The 27,968-nt window shown below is 36.0% G+C and overlaps 1 protein-coding gene across 1 annotated transcript; it reads left to right on the top strand.

Moving 5' to 3' along the window:
- The first annotated feature begins 2,773 nt into the window (after window positions 1–2,773).
- slitrk6 (SLIT and NTRK-like family, member 6) lies at window positions 2,774–22,639 on the top strand. Its single transcript, XM_058778525.1, has 2 exons — window positions 2,774–3,225; window positions 18,992–22,639. The coding sequence occupies exon 2, from the start codon at window positions 19,014–19,016 to the stop codon at window positions 21,495–21,497; it is 2,484 nt and encodes an 827-aa protein (XP_058634508.1). The 5' UTR covers window positions 2,774–3,225; window positions 18,992–19,013; the 3' UTR covers window positions 21,498–22,639.
- Window positions 22,640–27,968: the final 5,329 nt, after the last annotated feature.

Below are 27,968 nucleotides of genomic sequence, written 5' to 3'. Positions count from 1 at the left end.
TAGGACAAGATTTGGCCGAGATACAACTATTTGAAAATCTGGAATCCGAGGGTACAAACAAATCAAAATATTGTCAAAAATAAATAAATAAATAATAATAATAAAATCGCCTTTAAAGTCGTCCAAATAAAGTTCTTAGCAATGCATATTACTAATCAAAAATTAAGTTTTGACATGTTTACAGTAGGGAATTTACAAAATATATTCGTGGAATATGATCTTTACTTAAAATCCTAATGATTTTTGGAATAAAAGAAAAATTGATAATTTTGACCCGTACAATGTATTATTGGTTATTGCTACAAATATACCCCAGTGACTTAAGACTGGTTTTGTGCTCCAGAGTCACATATTATATTATATTATATTATATTATATTATATTATATTATATTATATTATATTATATTATATTATATTATATCAAGCACAACAGAATAATTAAAATAAAATAATTAATTTTGTAATATTATGTCTTATTATGTCTAATTTCTTAGGTGTATTTCATGCATCCTATAGTATACACAAATAAATAATATTTTCAGTTATTAATCATTGCATATAATTTGACAACATTATAGCTTGGAAATTGTAATAATAGCAATACAATGTTCTGCTTATGTCATATATATATATATATAATTTATAATTTATTTATTCATTTTTTTCACACATATTTAATCTCAAACGTGTTTTTGACACTGATATGACTTGGTAGTCAAGTGCACTAACTTTTGATGAACTTTATCTTGAAAAAAAAAAAAAAAAAAACTGGATCTGATGGAAATGACCCCACAAATGAGGGTCACATAAAATGAGTCATTCTGCTCTGTTTATCTCACCACATTATCAGAGTATTAGATCAGAGTTCAAATATATAATTGTTTTATTTTTAATAATTTACGATGTGTCTGGGTAAAGGGTAAAAACAATAAACTCTATACATAAAATGCATTTGAATAGTAGCAAAGGTAAATGATGAAATAATATACATATCTCTTCTCATGTTGTCAAATATGTGTTTTGTATTCATAAAACGCATGTCAGAATGCTCTATTGATTTATGTCAGAAGCTGAAGAACATGTGAAAGTTGACTCTTGCCTCTCACGTGGGTGTTCTCACCTTACGTAATGTGGAAAGAAAAGGTGTGGGCTGCTCGGGGTGTTTGCGCAACGCTACCTGCAAACACATGACAGGAGAAAAAATAAATAAATCAGTGTGCTTTCTAACTCTTTTCAACTCAGGTATAGGAGTGCAATACACCTAATATTAAAGATTAAACAGATTACAGCTCATAATTAAATGCAGTGTGATCTCTATTATGGTTGGTTTCAGTTACATATAACAGTTTGAAGACAGGAACTTGCACATTATGACTCATGATGAGCTTTACATGATCTTGTCAGTCGCTGATGAGTTAGTCATGATGCGAAAAATGAAACTAAAAAGAAAGGGAGAGTAAAAAAAAAGTGTGTGGCTGGCTGGGTGGATTTACTTCATACTCTCACCAGATCAGACAACACCTCCCTTTTTTAAGAATATATATATATATATATATATATCAAAATGCTTTTAATTAAATGTTTGTGTCACCTTGATATTAGTCAGTGTGCATATCTTTAATTCATATTAAGGTTAAATGCATAAAAAAAGGTTAAAGCATACTTTAAGTTAATATTAAATATAAATACAATATTAGTATTATTATTTTTAATTTAATGTTTTACTTTATTTGCACAAGGGTAAGCAGCATGTCAAAGAGTGACGTATACTTTAAACATGTTAATCTACAGATTTTTATATATTCATAATACATAAACGTTTTAACATGTCAACTACATAAAACAAGTGTGACAACTTGCCCAACCTGACATTAATGAAAACTAGTATTGTTCTGAGAACTTCAGTTCAGCCGTTTGTTTAAAAACTGGCTTTATTATGTAGTTGACATGTTAAAATGTTTATGTATTATGAATATATAAAAACCTGTAGATTAACATGTTTAAAGTATATATATATATATATATATATATATATATATATATATATTTATTTATTTATTTTAAAGTTATACATTTATACAATTACGGCATTTGTAAATTGAATGGCTATCTATCTATCTATCTATCTATCTATCTATCTATCTATCTATCTATCTATCTATCTATCTATCTATCTATCTATCTATCTATCTCACGCACCCACCCACCCATCCATCCATCCATTTATTTATTTATAATTTCTAAATAATTGTATTTAACTTTGTTTTATTACATGTAATGACATATTTCATTGTGACAGTTTACCCCAATTAGTCACAATGTGCCTCAATTGTTTAAACTACTGTAGAAAATCCATATTTTAAACTAGATATGGTTTTAAACCAATGAAAACTTCTACCGTATAGTGTGACAACATACCCCACTATAGAGCAGTGTGCGTTCAGTTAACAGTAGGCTATCTTTTCCCTAAGCGATAATTTGTAGTCAAAACTTTAATGTATGATTCAGAAATGCACGTTTAAATAAACCTCAGACACATTCGCTACAGTAAAGAGTGTGACAACTTCCCTCAGTTTATCAGAAGGTAGCCTAACATATCTAATGTCCGAGGTTACTCAACCCTTACACTCCCGCAGAAGTCCTGCGCAAGGATGCGTTCAGGTCTCGTCTCTCTCTCTCCTCTCCTCTCCTCTCCTTTCCTCTCCATATGGAGTCACGATAGCCCCTTTGGCTGTACGGAGGAGAGGGAGGAGCTCTAGTGAAGCTCCAGCTCCAGCACATGCTCATTCACTGGGCAGATCGAGAGGCTGGAGAATCTGTGCCTCCTCCACACCTTCAGTAAGAAACCGCGGGGGTCAGGCGCTCTCCGAAGTGACGCGGACAGCTGAATGTTAATTGCGGACTTTTATCCTCGACCACTGGACTAGCTGAACACGGAAACGTGGAGCCCGAGAAATGCGGGCGCAAAATATCTGAACATCGCGACTGGACACGTAAAGAAATAATAAAGCAGCCCACTGCGCGATGGAGAGCTGAGAGCAAGTTGGATCTGGACTTGTTCCATGCGTCTTTTTGCGCGGCGGGCTCTTCCGTGCCAAGGAAGCCTTTTGAGAAGTCCAGGCGTCCGGTTTGTGCTGCGAAACTGGGTGTTTTTGTTTGATCCACAAAGCACAGATAACTTGACCAAGTGGAGCTACAAAGACTCCTGCGCTGCGTAATTTGGGTAAGAGTGGTTTACTAATGACACATCCAAAGTCAAAGCAGTGTGATTATTTTAGTGTCCGTGTCGAGCGAAAGTGTTTAGGGTGAATGTTAGCTGTTATTACAGCAGATGCGATGGATTTTGTATCATTAAACATTTGTTTAGGACATACGGGTTGGCACGATGCCTAGACCGCAAAATGCACATCACTTGTTTCTCCTTTGAGCAGTTAGTTTCCAATGCACCTCCTGTTACCGTTTATATATATATATATATATATATATATATATTTAATCCAAACTCACTGCAAAAGTACAATAGACAGTGCTAATGTAACACTGACTCCTGTGGTCTCAAGGACACCTTATAAGGTCTATTTTACTTATTCATTCCCTGCAAATTCAATCCCTGTAAATGAAACTCAGGTGACTTCATTGTGATGTAGCCGTCTGCAGCGCAGATGCTCGCCTTCAAAGTCACATTTACACAAAGGCATAGACACACACTCACAAGTGCTCAGCCAGACATTCCTACACACACACACACACACACACACACACACACACACACACACACACACACACACACACACACACACACACACAGACAGACAGACAGACAGACAGAGACACACACACACACACACACACACACACACAGACAGACACAGACAGAGACACAGAAGTCTTAATTTAATGTCTGGAGAGACAGTTTGCAGAACCCTCTGCACAAGAGATAGATGTGCAGTCCACATTAAATCTATTGTGATGTTTAGAGAGGTTTCAAACAGTCTAAATGGATTTATGACTAAGATAACAATTGTTTAGTGCACATCTAAACTTTTGTTTTATTTTAGTAAATGCAACACATTGTACAAATACACAGACAGATAGGATTAATTATTAATTATTGTGTCTGAACTTTTTATATATATATATATATATATATATATATATTAAACATACTTAACATTTAGGTATCATGTTTAGTAGCTTAATTGGCAGAGCGTGACGCTAGCGGCATCAAGGTCATGGTTTTGATTCCCAGGGAGCATGCAATGCAAACCCATTAAATGTAAATTAAAAGTGTATGCATGTAGGTACCAGGCTGATATCGAATGCATTTTCCCTTAAAATAACCAATTATAAATACAATTTCAACTTGATGACATACTTATTTGTATTTCTTTTTTAGGTCTAGGAGACCACAGGTATTTAAAATGAATAAATGCAATGCTTTTTCATATGGTAACATGTTCTTTTCTGACACTCCTGCCAATGTGGATGTTTTATTGCACTTTTAATTGCACGGTATGTTTTGCATGTGTCAAATAACCCCAAACTGAAACAAATTTGTGGTCTTAAACTGTTAAAAATAATGGTTTTCTTATGCATTAGAAAACAAACAAACAAACAAAAAAAAAATATTATTATTTATTTTTATTTTTTTTGTCTTAGTGTGAAGAATATTTCAATAATCAGATTATCCTTTTTTTTCCATTGTAAATAGCCTTTTGTGCAATATAAATGTTCTATGGATGTTAAAGGTTCTTCATTTCAATAAGGAACCTTTATTTTTAAGAGTGTGGATAACAGTCACATCTGCAATATAAGAGACGATTAAATCATCAATATTGCCCTTCTAATGGCTTTTGGCTATCTTAGAAGTACACAAAAAATAGCATAATGAGAGATTTTACATGTGCAATAGTAAAATAAACCAAACATGAGGGTGAAACTATTTTTATTAATGGTGAAGACTAAACCCACTATGACACTCCATATCGAGTGGGCGAGTTTATTAGCTTCACAGGACTGTGGGCCTTTTCTTACGCCTCTGTTCTTATATGTGGGTGTTGTGGCGTCTCCCTGGGGCGAGCACATCATTTCCTCTATAGTGCCACAGACACAATGAAGGGGCCATCTGCGCTAGCCCACTGATTTGCGCAGGGTAAAATGGAGCGTCACTGATTCGCTCATCCCTTTGCCCCAAGCCCAGTATGCACTCTTTCTCTTCATCTCTCCATCTCTCATTCCCCTGCGCTGGATGTTAAGGTCCCCCAGTGGCATGCTGCGGATGCAACCTGCAACAATCTGTTGGAGGTTACTTCCCTTTATTGAGAGCTGTGCACTTACATGCTCAACACGGACACAAACAATACTGGTGTGTCAATGTAAGCCAGGAACCTGCATTGGATCTTGATACCTGGCTAGATCTTATTCAAACTGCTCTATGTGTGCATTTAATCAAGTTGCCAGTATGTATATAGTGCTTCACAGTAATAAACAGGAAAATAACAATCAGTAGTGCAAACTTCATAAAATATGAGACAGCATCTCTACAGAAGACAACAGTGTCATTATTCAGCTCAATTCAGATCAGTGTTGATTCAGCTGGACTGAACTGAATCAACACTGTATGAATTTCATCGATTCCGAAACAAATTCAACTTGGCTATAAGCAGCTCCGAAGAAGACGGTAGTGTCATTGCTCAGCTTGAGTCAGTTCAGTTCAATAAATGTTGTTGATGAAAAATGAATTAATTAGGAAACTTTTGATTTATTTATAAAGCATATCTACAGAAGACAATAGAGTCATTATTCAGCTCAATTCAGATCATGGTTGATTCAGTTGATTCAGCTGAACTGAACTGAATCAACACCAAACTGAACTGAGCTGAATAATTACACTGAACTGAATCAACTGAACTGAAGTTTATCAATTACAAAACAAGCTCAACTCAGTTATACGCAGCTCTGAAAATGGCAATAGTGTCATTATTCAGGTAGAGTCAGTCAATATTGATTCAGTTCAGTTCAATAAATGTTGACTGTGCAAAATGCGTTTCCATATGAAGCATCACTTCAGAAGGTAATATTGTCAGGTCAATTCAGTGCAGTGTTGATTCAGTTGATTTATTTCATTCACTTGATCTGAATCAACACTGAACCAAATTTAGCTGAATAATAACACTGAGCTGAATCAACATAGTTGCAAAGTTAATCAGTTATGAAACAAGTTTAACTCAGCTCTATAGAAGACAGTATCATTATTCAGCTTGAGTCATATCAATGCTGAATCAATTCAGTTCAATAACTTTATAAAGTTCCTCAGTTAAAATTATTACCGTAACTATTAAGCAGCTCTAGAGAAGGCAATAGAGTCATTATTCGACTCAAACCAGTTTAATTCAATTTAGTTCAGTAATAGTGTCAATGTTGCAAACTTCTTCAATTATGAAACAAATTTGATTCAGCTACAAAGCAGCTCTAAAAGACAATAACATCATTATTCAGCTTATCAGTTCAGCGTTGATTCATTTCAGTTCAATAACTCTGTAAAGTTCATCAATTATGAAACAAGTTCAATTTAGCTGCATGCAGCTCTACAGAAAGCAATAATGCTGTTATTTGCAGTAGCTTGAGTCAGTTCAGTTCAATAATAATGTCAATGCAGCAAAATTTGTCAATTCTGAAATAAATTCAATTCAACTATAAAGCAGATCTACAGGAAACATAGTGTCATTATTCAGCTTAATTCAGTTCAAGTTGTGTTCCCATCTGTAGTATCAGTGCAGTCAAATTTAAAGTTATACTGAATATTAAGTGTTTTTTAAATAACTATTTAAGCCAAATATGACAGTGGCAAGGAACGCAAACGCTGTCAGGTGATAGAGATGGAGGGGGAAAAAATTGCAAAGCATTCACCATTAAAATTACACTTTGTTAAAATTGCACCTAGTAATTTTATTGTAATGAGAACTAGATTGTTAGTGCTGCTCATCTGTTCAAATGCTTCAGAGTGCTAAGGGTGGTTTCAGGGACATTGCTTCGGTCGCTAAGAAGTTCAGGGTGGTCTTTACTCTACTGCTCTGTGGTTGCTAGGGTGTTTTGAATGGTTGCTAGATGGCCCAAGTTTAAAGAGCCCTCCTTCATGTCTCCTGAAATGGCTCAGGTCCTTCAATGTCAGTCTGTTTTTTCTTTTTTTGTTTGTTTTTTCAGTTTTATCGACCACCTAGTGAAAAGTATAAGTCTAATTGCTTCCGAAAAGTAACAGAATCCAACTTGACTCCTTCATGTTTGTAACTGGTGCTGGATGAGTTATATGCCATATTTTACTACTTAGACTAACCCATGTATGAGCAATAGTAATACTAATGCTTTCTATGCTACTAACAACTATTTTTAACTTTGTTTGGAAGAAATGCATCTGTTGTATCAAAGGCTCTTTGCTTTTTTTAAGACAGTGTCTGTTGATGAAAACGACACTGAGAAAATTAAATCATCGATCTTCTTTCCCTGCAGTGAGATAATGGTTGCCCTTGTAAATACATGTGAGTCTCTAGAGGATTCATATTGTGCACTTCAGATTCATTTGAGTCTGGGTAACATTGAAATCCTTTTTTTTTTTTTTTTTTGGCCAAATTGAGGAAAACACTGGAGGAAGGATCAATTGCAGATATCCAGACTTAACAATTTTGAGAACAAACACTTCTATCTGTGCAAGCTCTTTCACACATTTAGAAATGTATCCAATGGCAATTTATTATGCAACACATTCTTAGTATTGCCACAAGGGGCACTGTAGCTTTGGTAACACTTTACATTAGGTTTTATTTGTTTACTATATTTGTTAACATGAACTATGAATAATAATTCTACAGCATCTTTAAGTAATAATTAATGTCATGCATTTTTAAAATTACAAGTTATATTTGTTAAAATCAGTTAATACGGTGAGTGACTTAAAAAAAAAAAATATATATATATATATATATATATATAATTTTAATGGTAGGTTTATTTTAACGGTAGGTTTATTTTAACAGTGAGAGACAGAATAACAAAAAAAAAAAAAAAAAAATCCAAAAAAACGCATTTCAAAAAAGTTATAAATTGATTTGCATTTTAATGAGTCAAATAAGTATTTGACCCCTTCGCAAAACATGACTTAGTACTTGGTGGCAAAACCCTTGTTGACAATCACAGAGGTCAGACATTTCTTGTAGTTGGCCACCAGGTTTGAACACAACTCAGGAGGGATTTTGTCCCACTCCTCTTTGCAGATCCTCTCAAAGTCATTAAGGTTTCGAGGCTGACATTTGACAACTCGAACCTTCATCTCCCTCCACAGATTTTCTATGGGATTAAGTCGGAGACTGGCTAGGCCACTCCAGGACCTTAATGTGCTTCTTCTTGAGCCACTCCTTTGTTGCCTTGGACGTGTGTTTTGGGTCATTGTCATGCCGGAATACCCATCCACGACCCATTTTCAATGTCCTGGCTGGCTTCAATGACCTGGCCCTGACGGTACATGGCCCCGTCCATCGTTCCTTTGATGCGGTGCAGTTGTCCTGTCCCCTTAGCAGAAAAACACTCCCAAATAATAATGTTTCCACCACCATGTTTGACTCCATTCCTCCTCTTCCAAACACGGCGAGTTGAGTTGATGCCAAACAGCTCGATTTTGGTCTCATCTGACCACAACACTTTCACCCCGTTCTCCTTTGAATCATTGGCAAACTTCAGACGGGCTGTACATGTGCTTTCTTGAGCAGGAGGACCTTGCGGGCGCTGCAGGATTTCAGTCCTTCACGGCGTAGTGTGTTACCAATTGTTTTCTTGGTGACTATGGTCCCAGCTGCCTTGAGATCATTGACAATATTCTCCCGTGTAGTTCTGGGCTGATTCCTCACCATTCTCATGATCATTGAAACTCCACGAGGTGAGTTCTTGCATGGAGCCCCAGTCTGAGGGAGATTGACAGTTATTTTGTGTTTCTTCCATTTGTGAATAATTGCACCAACTGTTGTCACCTTCTCACCAAGCTGCTTGGCGATGGTCTTGTTGCCCATTCCAGCCTTGTGTAGGTTTACAATCTTGTCCCTGACATCCTTGGATAGCTCTTTGGTCTTGGCCATGGTGGAGAGTTTGGAATCTGACTGATTGATTGATAGATTGCTTCTGTGGACAGGTGTCTTTTATACAGGTAACAAGCTGAGACTCCCTTTAAGAGAGTGCTCCTAATTGCAGCTCCTTACCTGTATAAAAGACACCTGGGAGCCAGAAATCTTTGATTGGTAGGGGATCAAATACTTATTTGACTCATTAAAATGCAAATCAATTTCTAACGTTTTTCTGGATTTCTGTCTCTCACTGTTCAAATAATATCATTAATAATACCATACCATTAAAATTATAGACAGATAATCTCTCTCTCTCTCTCTCTCTCTCTCTCTCTATATATATACAGTGGGTATGGAAAGTATTCAGACCCCCTTAAATTTTTCACTCTTTGTTATGTTGCAGCCATTTGCTATAATCATTTGTTCATTTTTTTTCCTCATTAATGTACACACAGCACCCCATATTGACAGAAAAACACAGAATTGTTGACATTTTTGCAGATTTATTAAAAAAGAAAAACTGAAATATCACATGGTCCTAAGTATTCAGACCCTTTGCTGTGACACTCATATATTTAACTCAGGTTCTGTCCATTTCTTCTGATCATCCTTGAGATGGTTCTACACCTTCATTTGAGTCCAGCTGTGTTTGATTATACTGATTGGACTTGATTAGGAAAGCCACACACCTGTCTATATAAGACCTTACAGCTCACAGTGCATGTCAGAGCAAATGAGAATCATGAGGTCAAAGGAACTGCCTGAAGAGCTCAGAGACAGAATTGTGGCAAGGCACAGATCTGGCCAAGGTTACAAAAAATGTTCTGCTGCACTTAAGGTTCCTAAGAGCACAGTGGCCTCCATAATCCTTAAATGGAAGACGTTTGGGACGACCAGAACCCTTCCTAGAGCTGGCCGTCCGGCCAAACTGAGCTATGGGGGAGAAGAGCCTTGGTGAGAGAGGTAAAGAAGAACCCAAAGATCACTGTGGCTGAGCTCCAGAGATGCAGTTGGGAGATGGGAGAAAGTTGTAGAAAGTCAACCATCACTGCAGCCCTCACCAGTCGGGGCTTTATGGCAGAGTGGACCGACGGAAGCCTCTCCTCAGTGCAAGACACATGAAAGCCCGCATGGAGTTTGCTAAAAAACACCTGAAGGACTCCAAGATGGTGAGAAATAAGATTCTCTGCTCTGATGAGACCAAGATAGAACTTTTTGGCCTTAATTCTAAGCGGTATGTGTGGAGAAAACCAGGCACTGCTCATCACCTGTCCAATACAGTCCCAACAGTGAAGCATGGTGGTGGCAGCATCATGCCGTGGGGGTGTTTTTCAGCTGCAGGGACAGGACGACTGGTTGCAATCGAGGGAAAGATGAATGAGGCCAAGTACAGGGATATCCTGGATGAAACCTTCTCCAGAGTGCTCAGGACCTCAGACTGGGCCGAAGGTTTACCTTCCAACAAGACAATGACCCTAAGCACACAGCTAAAATAACGAAGGAGTGGCTTCACAAAAACTCTGTGACTATTCTTGAATGGCCCAGCCAGAGCCCTGACTTAAACCCAATTGAGCATCTCTGGAGAGACCTAAAAATGGCTGTCCACCAGCGTTTACCATCCAACCTGACAGAACTGGAGAGGATCTGCAAGGAGGAATGGCAGAGGATCCCCAAATCCAGGTGTGAAAAACTTGTTGCATCTTTCCCAAAAAGACTCATGGCTGTATTAGATCAAAAGGGTGCTTCTACTAAATACTGAGCAAAGGGTCTGAATACTTAGGACCATGTGATATTTCAGTTTTTCTTTTTTAATAAATCTGCAAACATGTCAACAATTATGTGTTTTTCTGTCAATATGGGGTGCTGTGTGTACATTAATGAGGAAAAAAAATTAACTTAAATGATTTTAGCAAATGGCTGCAATATAACAAAGCATGAAAATGTTATTTATATATATATATATATATATATATATATATATATACTGTATATATAATTGTTGTTTTTATGTTCAATTAAATGTGGTGTTTATTTGTAATTGCGAAATTTATACAACTATTACTCACTGTTAATCTATTAATATTAACAATGGAGACCTTATTGTAAAGCATTACTGCATTTTCTCTTTAGAAATACCCCATTTTCTCTTTCAAGTAAACTAATGTCATAGCAGAGCAAAAGTTTGAGGAGAATCCTGCTGAGCAAGTTAGTTAAAGTCAACATGTTTATAGCTTCCAGAATAACTCGGCTTCCTAAATAATATCACACGTTTAATGGCACACAATGTGCAAAATAATCTTCTGACCTAATAATAAATCTAGCTTTAAATGCAATAAAAGAAAAACAGTTGAAACGCTGTTAAAAGTGATGATTATTTTATTAAATGATTACATCTCTGTAATATCTTCTGCATTTATCTCATTAGCCGCAGTCGTTTTCATAAGCTTCAGGCAAAACTGAATTCACAGAGCCGAACGATGCGAACACTCACATGATTCATCTTTGCAGTGCTATATAATTGTAAGATGTCAACTCTGTGTCAGACCCACTGCTGTCATTCTTCCACTTCATTTGCTTTAGTGACCAAATAAATTATATAAAAATTTGAACAAGCCACACATTATTTATATATTTTCTTCTTGAATACATGTAATCCAGCAGCATATTAGACAGACCTAGATTTTTTTTTTTTTTTCTTGAGAAAATATGAATGGAGCTTGTTTATGCAACACTCACCAAATCGTTAGGGTGTTTATATGTTTACTTTAGTCTCATATGATAGTATGGTCTGCTTTTCAGTATCACCTGTTTAGTTGGCCAGACAAAATCATTGTCATCACTGATGGTGCACTTCTCAATTTGAGTTTCTTTTAACTGCAATTTGAGATTCGATTTATGTCCATTATACAAATGACATGAGTTTTGCACTAAATTTTAATAGTTTTTGTCAAGGGTTTGTTGAACTAACTAACCTAAAGTATGAGCAACAGAGATGCTTGACTTACTGTAGCATGTACCAATAAAATGGGATCACAGAAGCGTGGTATATTAGAATAAACTGCAGTGAAGGGGAAAATCAAATGGAGAGCAGAAAAAGTGAGAACAACTTCCTGTTGTGATGTTGATTTGCAGGGAGAGGTGCATCTGTTACATGCAGATGTTTGTTTCTGTGAGCATATCTGGTTTCATCCGGTAGATCTAACTGCTAATTCCTGTGAAATAATTGTAGCACATTTGTTTAGCAACACATTTGAAAGAAAGCACAGTGCACTACTTCTGTGCCTACCTATAAATTCATTCATATTATATATATATATATATATATATATATATATATATATATATAAACAAACACTTAGGCTGTGCCAAAATGTAGGCTACAACATTATGCTGACAACTTGTTTTACCCAAATTCTAAGGAAACATTACATGCATCCAAAATTGCATTGTGACCAACTTATTAAAAATCAAATCATAGGTGCAAATTGTAGCACATTTCAAATCATAGGTGCGCTCACAAAACTATCACTGTTCGCAAACGTAGGCTTCAGCATTATGCTGCCTTCTAAGATAACTTGTTTTACCCAAATTCTAAGGCAACATTGCATGCATTGCAAAGAAAATTAACCAAGAATGCCCTGCAACAAACTTGAAAATAAAGATGGCAGAAGTGAGAGAAACTACAATTATAAATACACCAAAATGGCAAACTCCAAAAAAACAAAAAAATTAAACAAAACAACAACAAAAAAACAAACAACAACAAAAAAAAAAAACAATCCAGTCCAACTAAACATTGACTATTTAGCTTAATATGTGTGTGTACTATGTATTTTTATGCTTATTAGAATATGATTTTGTCACATTGGTCACACTGCAAAAGCATATTTTCTTACTGATTAATTTTGTCTCATTTTCCAAAACATTCTTAAATCATAATACATTTACTTGAGAAGCAAAATGACATGAGATACTTGGTCTTGTTTTCGGTCAAATAAATAATAATTAACATTTTTTTGTTTTAAGCATATACTTTATTTTTAGAAAGCAAGACTCAGCATTCTCTGTGTGTGTGTGTGTATGTATATATATATATATATATATATATATATATATAATATATTTATTTTTTTATGCATATACATTTTGACCGCAAGATCAAATGTTTCACTTGTTTGGATTAAAATGATACACTCACCCTTTAAGAACAATGAAAAACCAAAATGAGTCCTTATGTTGTTGCGTTGGGTGTTGATATTAAATAGTCTGATGCTTGAGTGTCCTGATTTTTAACATGCTTGTATAATGGAAGCTCACTAGAACTAAATTATTCTACCTGGAATGAGGTTGCAACCCTAACCGCATTGTCTTGTAAAAATGTCAGTTTTTTTCATGTTCAAAGTCGGAGGACTGAATTGGTTTGACACCATCTTCAGAGAAGACATGAAAGATAAGACAATACTCGCAAAGTCCAGGAAAATTAAGGTTGTACCTGTCCTTTAAATAGCATATGGTAAGCAGATTATGCAAATAGCTTTGTGGTTGGTTTAAGCTGTTGATTTGCTCCTGTGTGACAGGACCACAGCCATTGATTGTCATGCTTCATTGGCCAACCTTGTTCTGGCGGTGTTTCATTACTGATCAGATAAATAATGAATGACCAACCCTTAGAAATGTGTCCGAGACAGCCGCCATTCTCTCAACCTGCTCAAGCAAGACAATGCCCGCTGTCGACAAACAATACTTCTCTGGGGACTTGATCAAATATAATTTCCTTTTTAAAAAGGTTAGTGTCATGAGATTCTACTAAAATGCAAATGAGCACCAAATATATATATATATATATATATATATATATATAAGGACCCAAAGACCTTTACTTTGCAATTTGTAGTTAGTTGTGATTCTTTGTCTTTGTCAGCTGTTTAGAGAGATGCTGTGTTGCTGTAGCCTTGCAAGCAATTGAAATTCAACATTGTGGGGTAAATGGCACATATGGGGCCATACAAAAAATGTATTGCCTCAAAACAAAAGACACTGAATTGTGATGCTAAGATAAGATAGTAGAAGCAAGAAGCACACACTATATTTCCTCTGTTATGGATATATGAAGCTCTCAGCCACAAACAAGTTCACTAGACTCATACAAAATAGCCTTGAGGGTTATTTTTCATTGCTTTAATTTATTTGAACGTTTCACGGGACATATAACATCAAACAATGTCATCAAACATTCACCAATGTGCTGCTGCGATGCATTCTTCTTTTGGGAGTCTGCATTATTGTCTGATGTTCAGAGGAACCGGCAACTTTGCATGTGTATATATATATATATATATATATATATATATATATATATATATATATATATATATATATATATATATGCATACATATGTGTGCATGATGAGGGTGGATACAGTATACATCTTTGGATGTCTTCCATTCTCTCTGGCATGTGTCACTTCAGTTACTACCACTTTTATTTATTTATTAAATTCAATTCAATTAAATTCAAAGTTTGTCAACTGTTTAAGAACTTAAAAAACAAGAAAAATCACAGATAAAATCTCTAATATATCAATTGTTTCTCTTAGACATTGTGGATGAGTGTAACATAATCAACATTCCAACAAAAAAATCAGAAACCTCAGAATTGAATTGAATTAAACAAAAGGACAATAATTATTGCGAAAAAGTCCAAAACGAGATCTCTTTAATATCTCAGTTGTTTCTCCTAGACAGCACTGAGATTAAATGGAAAGCAAATGGATGTTTGACTGAGGTTTCCTGCTTTTTTGGATGTGTGTACTTTGAAAAAGAACCATGGTAATGTTAGGATTGTGCTTTGGCTTGACCAAGTCTTAGATTTCAATATAAACTTAAGATTTTTCATTAAACAAATAAATAGACCAGGAACAGACCAAATTATCTGGACAATTCAACCTTGAAAAAAATTGAAACCATTTTCAATCAAATTCTAGTAAAAGAAAAAGAAAGAAATAGGGTCCCACTTTATATTAGTTGGCCTTAACTACTATGTACTTACATTTAAATTAATCATTTGATACAATGCACTTATTGTATGCATACATGTTTTTACATTGTACTTATATATTTTAAAAATACCTTCACTAAAAAAAAAAAAAAAATGGTGCTAAATAGCACTAAAATTGGTTCTTGGCTCGTAATCATAGGGGAAACACTTTTGGTGCTATATAGCACCATACCTTTGTCAAATGGTGCTATGTAGAACCATAAGAGGTGACATATTGCATTGTATTTCTGCAACAAAAATGGTGCTAAACAGCACCAACAGTGGTTATTTGGCTCGTAAAGAACCTTTAAAGGGGCTTAACAGGTTCTTTGTATGGCAGTGGTGCTATATAACACCTTAATCACCCCAAAGAGCCGCTGAAGAACCGCTGAAGAAACATACAGGAACTTAACAGGTTCTGTATATGGTAGCGGTGCTATATAGCCCCTCAGTCATGCCAAAGAACCACTGAAGAACCTATACAGCACCAAAAGTGGTTCCCCTATGATTACGAGCCAAAGAACCACTCTTAGTGCTATATATTTTTTTAGAGTGTATATGTACATCTGTAATTAATTTCTGTAATTAAATTTATAAACCCGATGAACCTGTCCCTAACCTACCCATATCTCACCTCAATAGCAGCAAAAGTGTTTTGCAATACAATATGACCACAATAAGTACATTGTACTTATTTTTTGATGTAAGTACAGTAGTTAAGGCCACCTAATATAAAGTGTGACCAGAAATAGCTAGGAAATGGCAAATAACTGTGAATTTAAAGTAGAAAGACTAAAAAGATGGTAATTTCTTGTAAAACATACTCTAATATGTTATATTTACAACTTAACTTTTTTTTATATAGTTTATCCACATTCATTTTACAAATGCATATTACTTCTGTAGTCAACAATTCAATGTCAATTGTTCTTATTTGCTACATGAAAGAGCAATTAAATTGCAGACTGTGTTTTCTTGAGCAATCAGAACATGCCATTATTGAGATGTTTTCTACAACTAGTGGATTTGAGATTATACGGTCTTTTTCTCAGTATAGAAAAAGCCTTAAGCAAACATCTCCATTTGTTCTACATTTAATCTCCTCACTGTCTAGCAGGAGAAACAACTGAGAGATCAAAAAGATGTCATTCGTGACTTGTCTTTCCTATGGGATAGCCTATATGCTTTGGGTAACTGTGCGAGAGAAAGACAGGAAAATTTGCTGTATCAGGGCAGATGTTCCCATTCCTCTCCAAGGATGTTGGAGACTAGACAGGCAGGTTGGGCGTAAACCTGAGGCATGAGGAGTCACGGGTCGAGCTCTATGTGCATATGTGTATATATAGATAGATAGTTAAGTAGATGGATATTAGGCCCTGCTTAAATGCATGAGAGCGCAATATGTAGGCTTCACTGGCTTCTAATGGACCACAAATTCTCTCCTCACTGTCAGCCACACACTGCTTGCTAAAAATAGGAATGGGACTGTGTTTTTTTTTTTTCCTTCTTTGTCCTGTCATCTAGCATGACATGCAAGCATTCATATTCTCCACAGTTTTTGTAATCTTTAATCTAATTTTATTTATGCCCCCGCCCCCTTCCACTGCCGTTCTACCTGGATCCTCAAGAGAGATGACAAAAACCATCTTTGTTGTCTTCACACACCGTGTTTGCTCACAGCTGTCAGCGCACGCAGCCTGTCGGTGTCATGTGGCATGCCGGACTGCTCAATGTTTGATTTCATGTCAATACAACTGGGAAGCCTTTCATTCCTCACAGATTCTCTGGGACTCTGGGGTGTTTTATGTCTCAGTTAATTTGCATAGAACTGTGTTATGTCGTTTTAAATGACATTATAACAAATAATAGTGTGTGGTTATTTTCCTTCAGTGGAACTGTATGAGGAAGAAGTTGCTCTGGGGATTCATTTTTCATTTAAATATCAACTTTGTCCTAGACGTGTCTCATAAAGTTCCTTTGAAGACAAAAATACAAATGAAACCATCTTTGACATTTAGCATATAGAATATACAGATATAAAATGAATGTGAATAGCAGATCAGATCATTTGGTCTTGGAAGAATTTTCATAGAAAGTTCATAGAAATCACTTACTTTTGATTGCAGATTTCAGTATCATCTGAGCAAAAAATGTGAGAAGTGAGATCATCTTCCTCAGATACTTCTTCTGAAATCCTGAAATCTCCCAAAATAAAAACTGATACAACAAAGGAGTCATATAAATCATATGAATTTAACAATTCTGATTCCTAACAGTTTCAGTAAATATTATTTTTGGACTTTTTAGGGGAAAATATGTTGTCAAATCATCAGATTCGCAAAAGATGTGTTTTATTATTATTTTATTTTTATTTTTATTTAGGAGGCATGAATGCAGTCCCATAATTAATTCCATTCATTCATTCCTACTGTCAAAACTTATAATAAATCTTTACACATTGTCATGCGAACAACAAGTCAGTCAACAGTCCCTGATTTAAGTCTCACCAGTGCAACACATGAAATAGCTGGAGGCCATATGTGTTTCATTCACTAAAATAGGGTTCATAAGAGTCAATTGCTGAAGAGTCAGATGGACTACACTGCTTCCTATGATTTTGAATCGCTAAAAAGTACCAACTCGAATCGTTAATTCCAGAAAACAGACTTCGCTGGGCCCTCTGTATGGTTTTGATTCACTAACAAGTATTTACTCATACGACTCATAAGAATCAATAGTTTGCAAATGGGACAGTGCTAATGAACAGTTGCGCATTTTTTGATTGCGCAAAAGAAAATATTCCATAGCGTTTTTCGGTGCCACTGAATAGTGATGAGTGAAAGATGCAATGAAAATACCATGGTGCTGAGTCGGTGCATGATACATTAACGGTAATTCTGTTTCAGTAAAAAACAAAACAAACAAAAAAAAAAACATTCTGAACTGGTTCTTGGCTCCAAACCTACAAATAAGACAAAGGCAGTTGTTGAATGTTGAAGAGAAAAGATCTATAACATTAATGTGGAAGAACCTGTTCATACTGAGATCACTGACTTATGTATTGTTTATGGACAACTAATTTCTGTTTCATTCAAATTAATTCTGAGGTATAATTGTTTGCATAGTGAGATGATTATAGGACACATCCTAAATCACACTCATACAGATGTTTGAGGTAACAAGGTCAGGAAAACCAGTCTAATTATGCACATAAAAATCTCAGGGTGTCTGCTGCTGTGGACTGATATAAAGTAAATTGTGCATCATTCAGAATGTCGTGGTAAAATATAGGCTATGCACGCATACAAATTCTTTGCCTTTACTGTGGGAAAAAAAAATATATATATAAAAATCCAGTTTGTTTAGTTGCTTGATCTGCAAATTATGAGACATAAGCACAAGTCTGTTTCTTGATTAGAATGTAATTATTCCAGTAATTTTAGATACTCAATTATTTCCTAAGTATGTAATGTGATATAATCATCACTATTATCATCATCATCATCATCATCATCATCAATGATGCAACCAAATTATTCATTTAGGGCTATTACAATGTTAGTTACTGTATAAAATGTTCTAGTGTTCCACTCACTGCTTGTATGCAATAATAAAATGCAATGCGTTAGGAACACGTTTTTAATAGCTTTAACCATTTTATAATTTTGTAAATATCTGTATTTAGGCACATATTTTTTTTTTTTTTTAAATCATAGCCTGTTTATTTCATTAGATTCAGCCCTGTAAACTTGGCAATAATTTTCATAATTCAGTGTTATTTTATGAGTTTGCTAACTGCACACAGTAATTACGTTTCCTTCTCTCCCCCTGTGTTGTCTTTTTAGATACAAGGAAGGAGAAAAAAAAATGCTGGCCAGGATCATTTTCATTTGCTCCTTCTTTGCTGGTGCTAGTTTTGGAGATACTGAGCCCAAGGCATTGTACGGTGGAGCTTGCAAATCTTTGTGCACTTGTGAAGAGAAAGATGGACACTTGTACATGAACTGTGAAGACAGAAACATAAGCAAAATCTCAGACGTGAAAGTACCGTCAGATATGCCTTTGCATTTAAACCTGTATAAAAATGACTTAGTGGAGTTACTTGCAGAGGATATGGATGCTTTCAAGAACGCCGTCACGTTACATCTTGGTGCCAACAGCATACAGGAGCTTGAACCTGGCGTGTTCAGTGCGCTGGGATCCCTGAGAAAGCTGCACATAAACAGCAATTTCCTGGTCATGCTGAAGGAGGACACATTTCACGGCTTGGTAAATTTGGAATACCTTCAGGCTGACACCAACTTCATCCGGGTCGTAGAGCCTGGGGCCTTCAGCAAGCTTGTCCGTCTTAAAGTTTTGATCCTCAATGACAACTCCATCGAGTTCCTTCCAAGCAACATTTTCCGCTTTGTGCCTCTGACACATTTGGATCTGCGTGGGAACAAGCTGCAGACACTGCCGTACGTGGGTTTCCTGGAGCATATCGGTCGTATCATGGAGCTCCTGTTGGAGGACAACAACTGGATGTGCAATTGTGAAATTTTGCATTTGAAGGTCTGGATCGAGAACATGCGGGCACAGTCATCCATCGGCGAGGTGGTTTGCAACAGGCCTGATGATCTTAGAGGCATTTCTTTGGCCAGGGTCAAAAGGGATTTACTTTGCCCCTCCCATGCTGACATCAATCTCGAAGAGCCATCAAAGTCTCTAGACATGGTTGTCACCCCGTCCACCAAGGTTGTTCAGATACCTAATGTCAACGATGGCACAAAAATACCCACACCTGCAAACGGCCTAGGTACATTTTGCGTGCCGATGTGCTCTTGTCCTCCCCAAAGCATGGGTTTCTTAATGCACTGCGAGGACCGAGGCATTCAAAGGATATCTGATATAGGCATTCTTGAACAAAGCCCAACCAAGCTGTTTTTGACGGGAAATATGATACAGCGACTTTTCAAGTATGACTTTGTGACGTACGACAGTCTGGAACTGCTCAATTTGGCAAACAACCAAATAGACTACATTGACAATGAAACCTTTCTGAGTTTGAGCAATTTAAAAAAGCTGTACCTGAATGGAAACAGGATAGAGAGAATCTCAGCAACAATGTTTCTTGGCCTTCACAACTTGGAATACTTGTACTTGGAGCATAATGCCATCAAAGACATTGAGGCTGGAACGTTCAACCCTTTGACAAATCTAAAGCTCCTGTTCCTGAACAACAATCTACTCAACACTCTCCCTGCACAGATATTTCGTAACGTGCCCTTGGTGAGATTGAACCTAAGGAAAAATGTCTTTATGCACTTACCGGTGAGTAATGTGCTGGACCAGCTCAATTATTTGGAGCAAATTTATCTTGAGGACAATCCTTGGGACTGCACTTGTGATTTGGTCAGCCTCAAACAGTGGGTGGAAAAGCTAAGCAAGGACACCGTGATGGGTACCATCTTATGCCACACTCCTCAAAAACTGTCTACTGCTGAGGTTAGAAACCTGAAGCATGATGTTCTCTGTCCTGGCTTGGTCACCTATAAGTCCTTACCTGGAGACACCAAGGATGCTATCATAGCCACGCCTGCGCCAGGGGTTGGCACCAGTGGCTTCTTCCGGTCTCTGACAGAAGCAGTGCCACTATCGGTGCTCATCCTCTGCCTTCTCATCCTCTTTCTGACCTTCATTTTCTGCGCTGCGGGGATCATTGTGTTTGTGCTACACCGTCGGCGGAGACAGGCCAAGAAGAAACAAGCTGAGGAGCAACCTCGCGAGAGCAGTCCCATCCACCTGCACTACAGCATGTACGGCCAGAAGACCACCCACCACGTAACTGAAAGGCAAGGACCCGGCATGTACGACGAACCTTCCCGTAGCCCCATCGTTCAGATCTGCAGAAACCCTAGTTACTGCTCTCAGCACAAAGAATATGAATTGGACGAGTACAACAGTGAGAAATCTAAGCATATCTGCCATAGCATCCTCGACAAGGAGAGCGACTCCCTCCTTACGGGACCCAACGTGAAGTTCAGGGCCGTCACCGACTACCCTGCAGAGTTTGTGAGTTTGGGAGATGCGAGCTCCTTGTACAAGAACATCTTAGAAAGGGAACGGGAGCTCCAACAGCTCAGCCTCAGCGAATATCTCAGGAAAAACATATCACAGCTACAACCAGCGGTGGACATGCAAGTCCCCAACCACCACAAGGAGCTTAAACTAATGGAGACTCTTGTTTATACGAGGCCTCGGAAGGTCATGGTGGAACAGACTAAAAACGAGTACTTTGAACTCAAAGCCAACTTACATGCCGAACCAGACTATTTAGAAGTCTTAGAGCATCAAACGACTTTCAACTGAGATAAGTACGCTGTATACTTTGATTTGACAAATGATACTCCAAGTGCCTTGACAGTTCATTCTGAGTTCTGATTTAGCCCCGAAAGATATAATAAAATTATGTCAGAGTAGAGGCAAAAGAGTCACAAACAGTTGTCTTTGGACAAGATTGGCTTTGATACCAGAACATTTGTTGTGCATTGTGGTTAATGCATTCTCTTTATGTTTGTTAGGGAAGACTAGCATAGAGTCACTTCTCATTTCTATCTGTGTATCTCTTATTATGTACGTGACATCTTCAAGCACTGTTTATCTGTAGCAATGGAAGAAATCGTGTTTTCTTTCTTTTGTTTCTGTCATACAGAACATTTATGGTTAGTTTAATGATTGCCTGATTTGCTACGTTTTGAATTAAACATTCCCAACACAGTTTTTGTTCATTAAATATTAAATAATGGTTGTATTTGGATCGCAAGATGCCTGAAAATTGCATTTATTAATAAATAAGGCATCATCAAGAGCGAGTAGCTTGCCAAACGGCTATTGTTTTGACCCTGAGGTCAGACTTTATGAGTGGGCTCATTTATCGTGCCTGAAATTGGCCTCTCACCTGGAATTCTCAACACGCCTGGAGAGTTTGTTCAGAAATCATGTCACACAGACCCACTTGCTCATTACCTCCACTGCTTCTGATATGGACAAAAACTCTGCTGGGCATCCTTGGAGAAAATTAAAAGAAAAGAATTGCACTACTTAAAATACCATTTAAAGGTGGTTGATGACAATCACGTTGTTGGGCCGCACAGTCTATGCCATTTTTCCCATAAGAAAACCAACTAGTGTAGCTTCTGGTTTGTATAATAGTGTTGTTTAAAGTTCCTTTTGAAAACACTAATCATATCCAACTATTTTCTTTCAGCATGACAATTATGCAGGGTGTTTTATCTTCATTATCTGGCTGGAGAAGAAAATAAAATATATATCTATATATGTATACAGAAAATATGCACACAAATTATTGTGTTAAGCCTTGAAATGTTTTACTGTATGGAGGAGCACCATAGCTTTATTTTGTACAAGTGTGGATGAGAGTTATTTATTCTGTATATTTGTACATAATTTAACATTTATATATGTTTGTGTGCCTTTAATGTGGTACCAATTAAGCTGTAAATAAAAAAAATTAAATAAAATAAATAGAGTGTATTGCAATAATATGGCAAGTAGCACAAATAGCACGAGTAAATAAATAAATGAAATAAGGAGGAAAAAAATGGAGAAAAATAGAAGTATCATATCTTATTTCTGTGGTTTTCAACTGGTGGGTAACATTGTGGAAAAAAAAGAGTTGATAGCATCCCACACAGCAGGGAAAAACAATGTTAAATGAAATCAATAAAATTGAGGTACTCAGGTACTCGTACAAAATTAGGAGGATAGCCAAAGAGTTTAACATTTAAAAGATATGTCAAATCAAACTCTATAGTATTTTGGTCTGTCGCCTGATAGAAGCTAGTCAGATTAGACAAATGTCAACATGGAGAGACTGCTTTACATCCTCAAACCAAGAGCAAATATAAGATCAAGATTGCATTAAATATGGGTTACACTTTAGCAAAACCAGTCAAGAACCATCCATGATTTATACTTTTCTGGTTTGTGAACTAACAGTAATAACGGCAGCTTCTTTGAGAATAAACATATCAAATAACATTTTAAAACATGTTCAGTTGTGAAAATTTATGACATTTCAAAAATAACATTGAGATGATTACATCTCTAATACGACTGAAGCTGTAAATCGCACCCAAACATCCCATAAAAGTCACTCCCGTCAGTTTGTGAACTTGACAGCTTGCCATAGCCAAACATAAGTCTGTCAAACCCTCCTTTCTTGAAAATAACCTTTTTTGAGCGTGCACGCAGCAGGCAACATTCCTTAGAATGCTAAAGGCTTCTTTTCATCCACTCCACACTTTCATCTTCCCTTTCTCCTCGCTTTAGTGGCTTTCCAATATTTTTCCATTAACCATCAGATAGAATCATTCACATCAACCTGAGTAATTTCCGCCCTCCCTTGAGAAAAGGAAGTCACCTGGGCAGGAAAGGCTTAGAGCATTAAAACAAAATGGATGGTAGCAAAAGAGTGGCCAATGTCTTTTGACAAGTCACTCGTTGCAACTTCCAGCAAAGTGCAAAACAGTGTTCACTTTCAAGAATGGTTTTCTTTATTTTCAAGAATGCAAATTATCGTGGTGTGAATATTTTAGGAAGGAAACAAACAAAGGCAGAGACTCTTTCACATTGCTGGAAATGAGTATTGTATACAGCCACTTACACTTGATAGATTCGACTGCAGGTTGTTGTTGTTGTTGTTTTTTTTTTCTTTGCAAGGCGCTGAGAGCTTGGTATCTACCATCTATTCTTTATTATGCCCTCTAAATACCAGTTTTAGGCCGAGTCCTCTGCGCTTCAGTGCACGTACCTATTTTTTTTTTTTATCCTGAACTCCTCTTCAAAATCCTCTGCAGAGGATGTGCAAAAATGGATGTAACGAACCGACACAGGTCATTTATGCTGATATTCTAAGGGACAGTGTTGCTCTACTGAAAGACAGTGAGGTTTTTCACAACCTTTCACAATTTTGCAGGCATGTTAAATCCTGTGAACTCTCAAGGGCTTTAAAATGTCTTTTCTTTCTGACAAGTTATATTATATTTCACAGCAGAGCCATTCAAACATGGTGTATGTAAGACATTCACATTATGTCGAATTGCCTGAGACTCCATGACTTAAGCACATGAGGGAATGTAAATATCTGAGAAAACTAAACGGCCTCCATTAGAGTTAGATGCCACTAGTAGGCTTTCTATGTAATTCGCTACATAGGCATAGCTATCGCTCCTTCTCTGGGGAGATCTTGAGTAATGAACTCGGCATGTCTGCCCTCACGATCTATAGATGAATCGCTGCTGTTGTATGTTGCCAACAAATCCATGTAACCTCTAATGCACATCAATGCATCTTTGATAGCATAGATCTGAACTGAAACATGCTTGAAATTATTGGTAGTGGCAGGTCTGTTTCAGCACAAAGTCTAGAACATAATGTACTTTCAGACCTGCAGTTTAAACATACCAATGTCTGGACCATTGAGTGCTGCAATAAACATATACATAAACAGTGTCTATATCCATTTTGCTCAAATACACAAATGAATAGGCATAAAAATAATCATAGTATTTATAAAGATATTACAGGTATAGTTGAAGAGAATTCCTTCTGTTTGACCTTTCAAATACACATTCAAGGACGGAATACATATTTAAAGGCTGTATATCTCAATCCAAAAACAAAATAGTCCTTGAAAACTTGCATTTCACTTTTTTCCCCAATATATATATATATGTATATTAAAGTGCAGATTACATAACATGAATGTATAACTAAAGCAAAATATAGCAAAAATACATTTACATATGCTGTGCATCTTCAGATAATAATTAAAAAATATATATAAATATGTATTTTTTTATTTTATTTTAATGCTTATCAATTATACACAAATATAATATATTAAAGAATAATGTTTTTTGTTTGTTTTTGTAATTTAAAATTAAGTAATTAAATAAAAACCTCTATAATATTCAGTAAATATGGTAACAAGTATGTGCATTTGCTTTGCTGTATGCATCTTCAAAAATAAATAAATAAATAATATGTACTGTATATGTATTTACATTTTTCATAATGATATTAAAATGATCATAATAAAATGTAATGCTTTTTAACTGTTCTGTAAAATGACTAAAGTACCAAAGGAACATGGATAAATAAAACAAACAAACAAACAAATAAATAAATGTATTTTTAATACTGATATTCATATAAATGATTATAATATATATATATATATATATATATATATATATATATATATATATATATAGTATTTTAAAGGTACTTTAAAATTACTGAAGTCCTTAATGAACATGGAGTCAAATAAATGGAAATAATAATAATAATAATAATAATCATCATCATTATTTAATATTGCTCTAAAAAGAATTAACCATTGATAAAACTTTCATTATTTGTAACTGTCTGTCTTTAAGAGTCCAGATTATTATAATTTCAGTTCAATTACTAAAACATGAAACAGCATACCAGTGCTTCACATGCAGTTTGACTGAATTAGCAATCTCACAGAAGGCTAGTTTGCCTGTAGCAATACAGAGTGTAGTGACCCATCTAACTGTAGCCCACATTTGACTCCCTCAATGATAACACTTGTCAATCAAATATCTCTCTGGAGATACTTGGTGGATCAAGTCATCAAACATTTTATTTCTTGCCAACACATTGCTCTCAATAACTGCATTCAGAGGTTGAGTCACGCGATGCCATGTTGCGACTGGTTCTTTACATACTTTGAGATCATATGAGAATCAAGGCTTCTTTTGGCAGGAACTGTTGTATGCGGCTGTGCGGTGGTGTAAGAAACAAGCCTTGAAGTCTGTTTTCCATCCCATTGGTGATAAATTGGCGTCCAATGAGTTCATCTCCTGAGGCGAATCTACAAAAAGCGAACAGAAAGAAGGGAAAAAAAGAACAAAACAACTGTTTCTTGCAACATGGTGGATCTTCTGTCAGATGTCTGTAGGACTTTGTTGTTTAGAAATACACTACTTATTACTCATGGCTAATTTGCTGGCTGTTTTTAGTCACTGACAAAGTGACAAACTAGTTTGACGGCGTAAGGGGCAAGTCATCACAAATGCCTGCTCTCATATTCCTTCCTGTCAGTCGCAACAGAGTCGCTTTGGGCAACCCCTCAAGTGCCTGACAGATTTCTCACCAGATCCTCTCCTCGATCTGCCCGAGCCAAATGAGAGACTCTTTGCTCCCAAATGCTGTAGTCCTTACCCTTGACCTCTTCAGACAGGAGTTTGTCAAGTGACATCTGCTAATGGGCGACTACCGAAAACCTGAACACGTCGAGCAACCTTTCCATCAAAATGACTGTCCTTAAATGTTGTCCTGCATTCAGAAGACCGACTTACTTCACGTCTTCTTCAGAATGCTATTAAACAGTGCTGGAAGACTACTTACAATCTCTGCTGGTGATTACAAATTACATGACAGTAACGTCAACCTATTAGATTAGACACATTTTAGCTCATCTAATCTGAGTACTTTTTGATCATTTTTAGATTACTTTTGACCTGACTTATGATTTAAACAGGACTATTGTGTACCTTATTGATATAAAAACACAAATAGAAAGAGAATCTATTCCATCCCTTGTTACCAAATACAGAAACTGAATTCAAAATTACATTGTGTTATTAATATTTTTTTTTTTTTTAAAAGTAGTAAGTATGATCTGATTATGTACATTTTAAAATATAATATAATTACAGCTACTTCATTTCTGGAATCTGATTACGTAATCCAGATCACTACCCAGTACTGCTAATAAATCACAGAATACAACATAATAACCTGCAATAACCTTATTAACCTTTTGCAATAGTAGCACGCAGTACAAGCTAATTTGAAAGAAATGCATGACTTCATGCCTCAAACATGCTGCTTTGCAAATGCGATGTTATTTACTATTAAAACTATTTCAATATGAATATATGTATGTGTGTGTGATTGAAATGAAACTGAAATAAAAATATTAGATGCAAAACTTAAACTAAAATTAGAAATGTTGCCTAACTGAAATAAGTTTAGGTTGAAGTGCTAAAATTACTAAAACTGAAATTAAATTAAATTACATCTATATCTATATATCTATATATCTATATCTATATATATATATATATATATATATATATATATATATATAAAATAAAAAAAATGACAAAAGCACATAACACTACAAAAGCATGTGGAATGGTGTCTATTATTTGTTTGTATTATTTATTATATGGTTGCTAAGGATTTTAGAATGTTGCACATAGCAACTATGTGTGACATTCTAAAATCTATGTTGCTGTATGTGATTGATATAGTATTCAGTGTTGTTTGTTGGTGGTTGCTAGGATGTTGCTGTATGCTTGCTAAGGTCTTAAACAAATTGCTGTGTAAATGCTATGGTGTTTCTAGGGCATTATAGGTGTTGTTACACTTTAATCACGTTGCTATGTGGTTATTGGGATGTTCTTGTGGTTTCTAGGGTGTTGCTAGGTATTTGCTGTCGTATTGTGGGTGTTGCTATATGGTTGCTTTTATTTATTTATTTATTTTAACGTTGCTATGTGACAGATAATGTATTCTGTGCAGTGTCTAAATGGTTGCTAGGGTGTCTACCAAGCAAAAACTCTTAGTCTGAATGCTCAGAAAATCAATCGCACGATACTAATCACATGCACATTTTGCTTTGTCTGAATCCTGACTTCTAACTACATCATCTTCTCTCTCACACTGTTAGATACATTAGTATTCAAGGTCATCTGTAACTAACAGATTGTATCTCATTCC

The sequence above is a fragment of the Onychostoma macrolepis genome, chromosome 01 (assembly GCF_012432095.1).
Source record: "Onychostoma macrolepis isolate SWU-2019 chromosome 01, ASM1243209v1, whole genome shotgun sequence".
NCBI classification, from domain to species: domain Eukaryota; kingdom Metazoa; phylum Chordata; class Actinopteri; order Cypriniformes; family Cyprinidae; genus Onychostoma; species Onychostoma macrolepis.
This window is presented reverse-complemented; position numbering and strand designations above follow the sequence as displayed.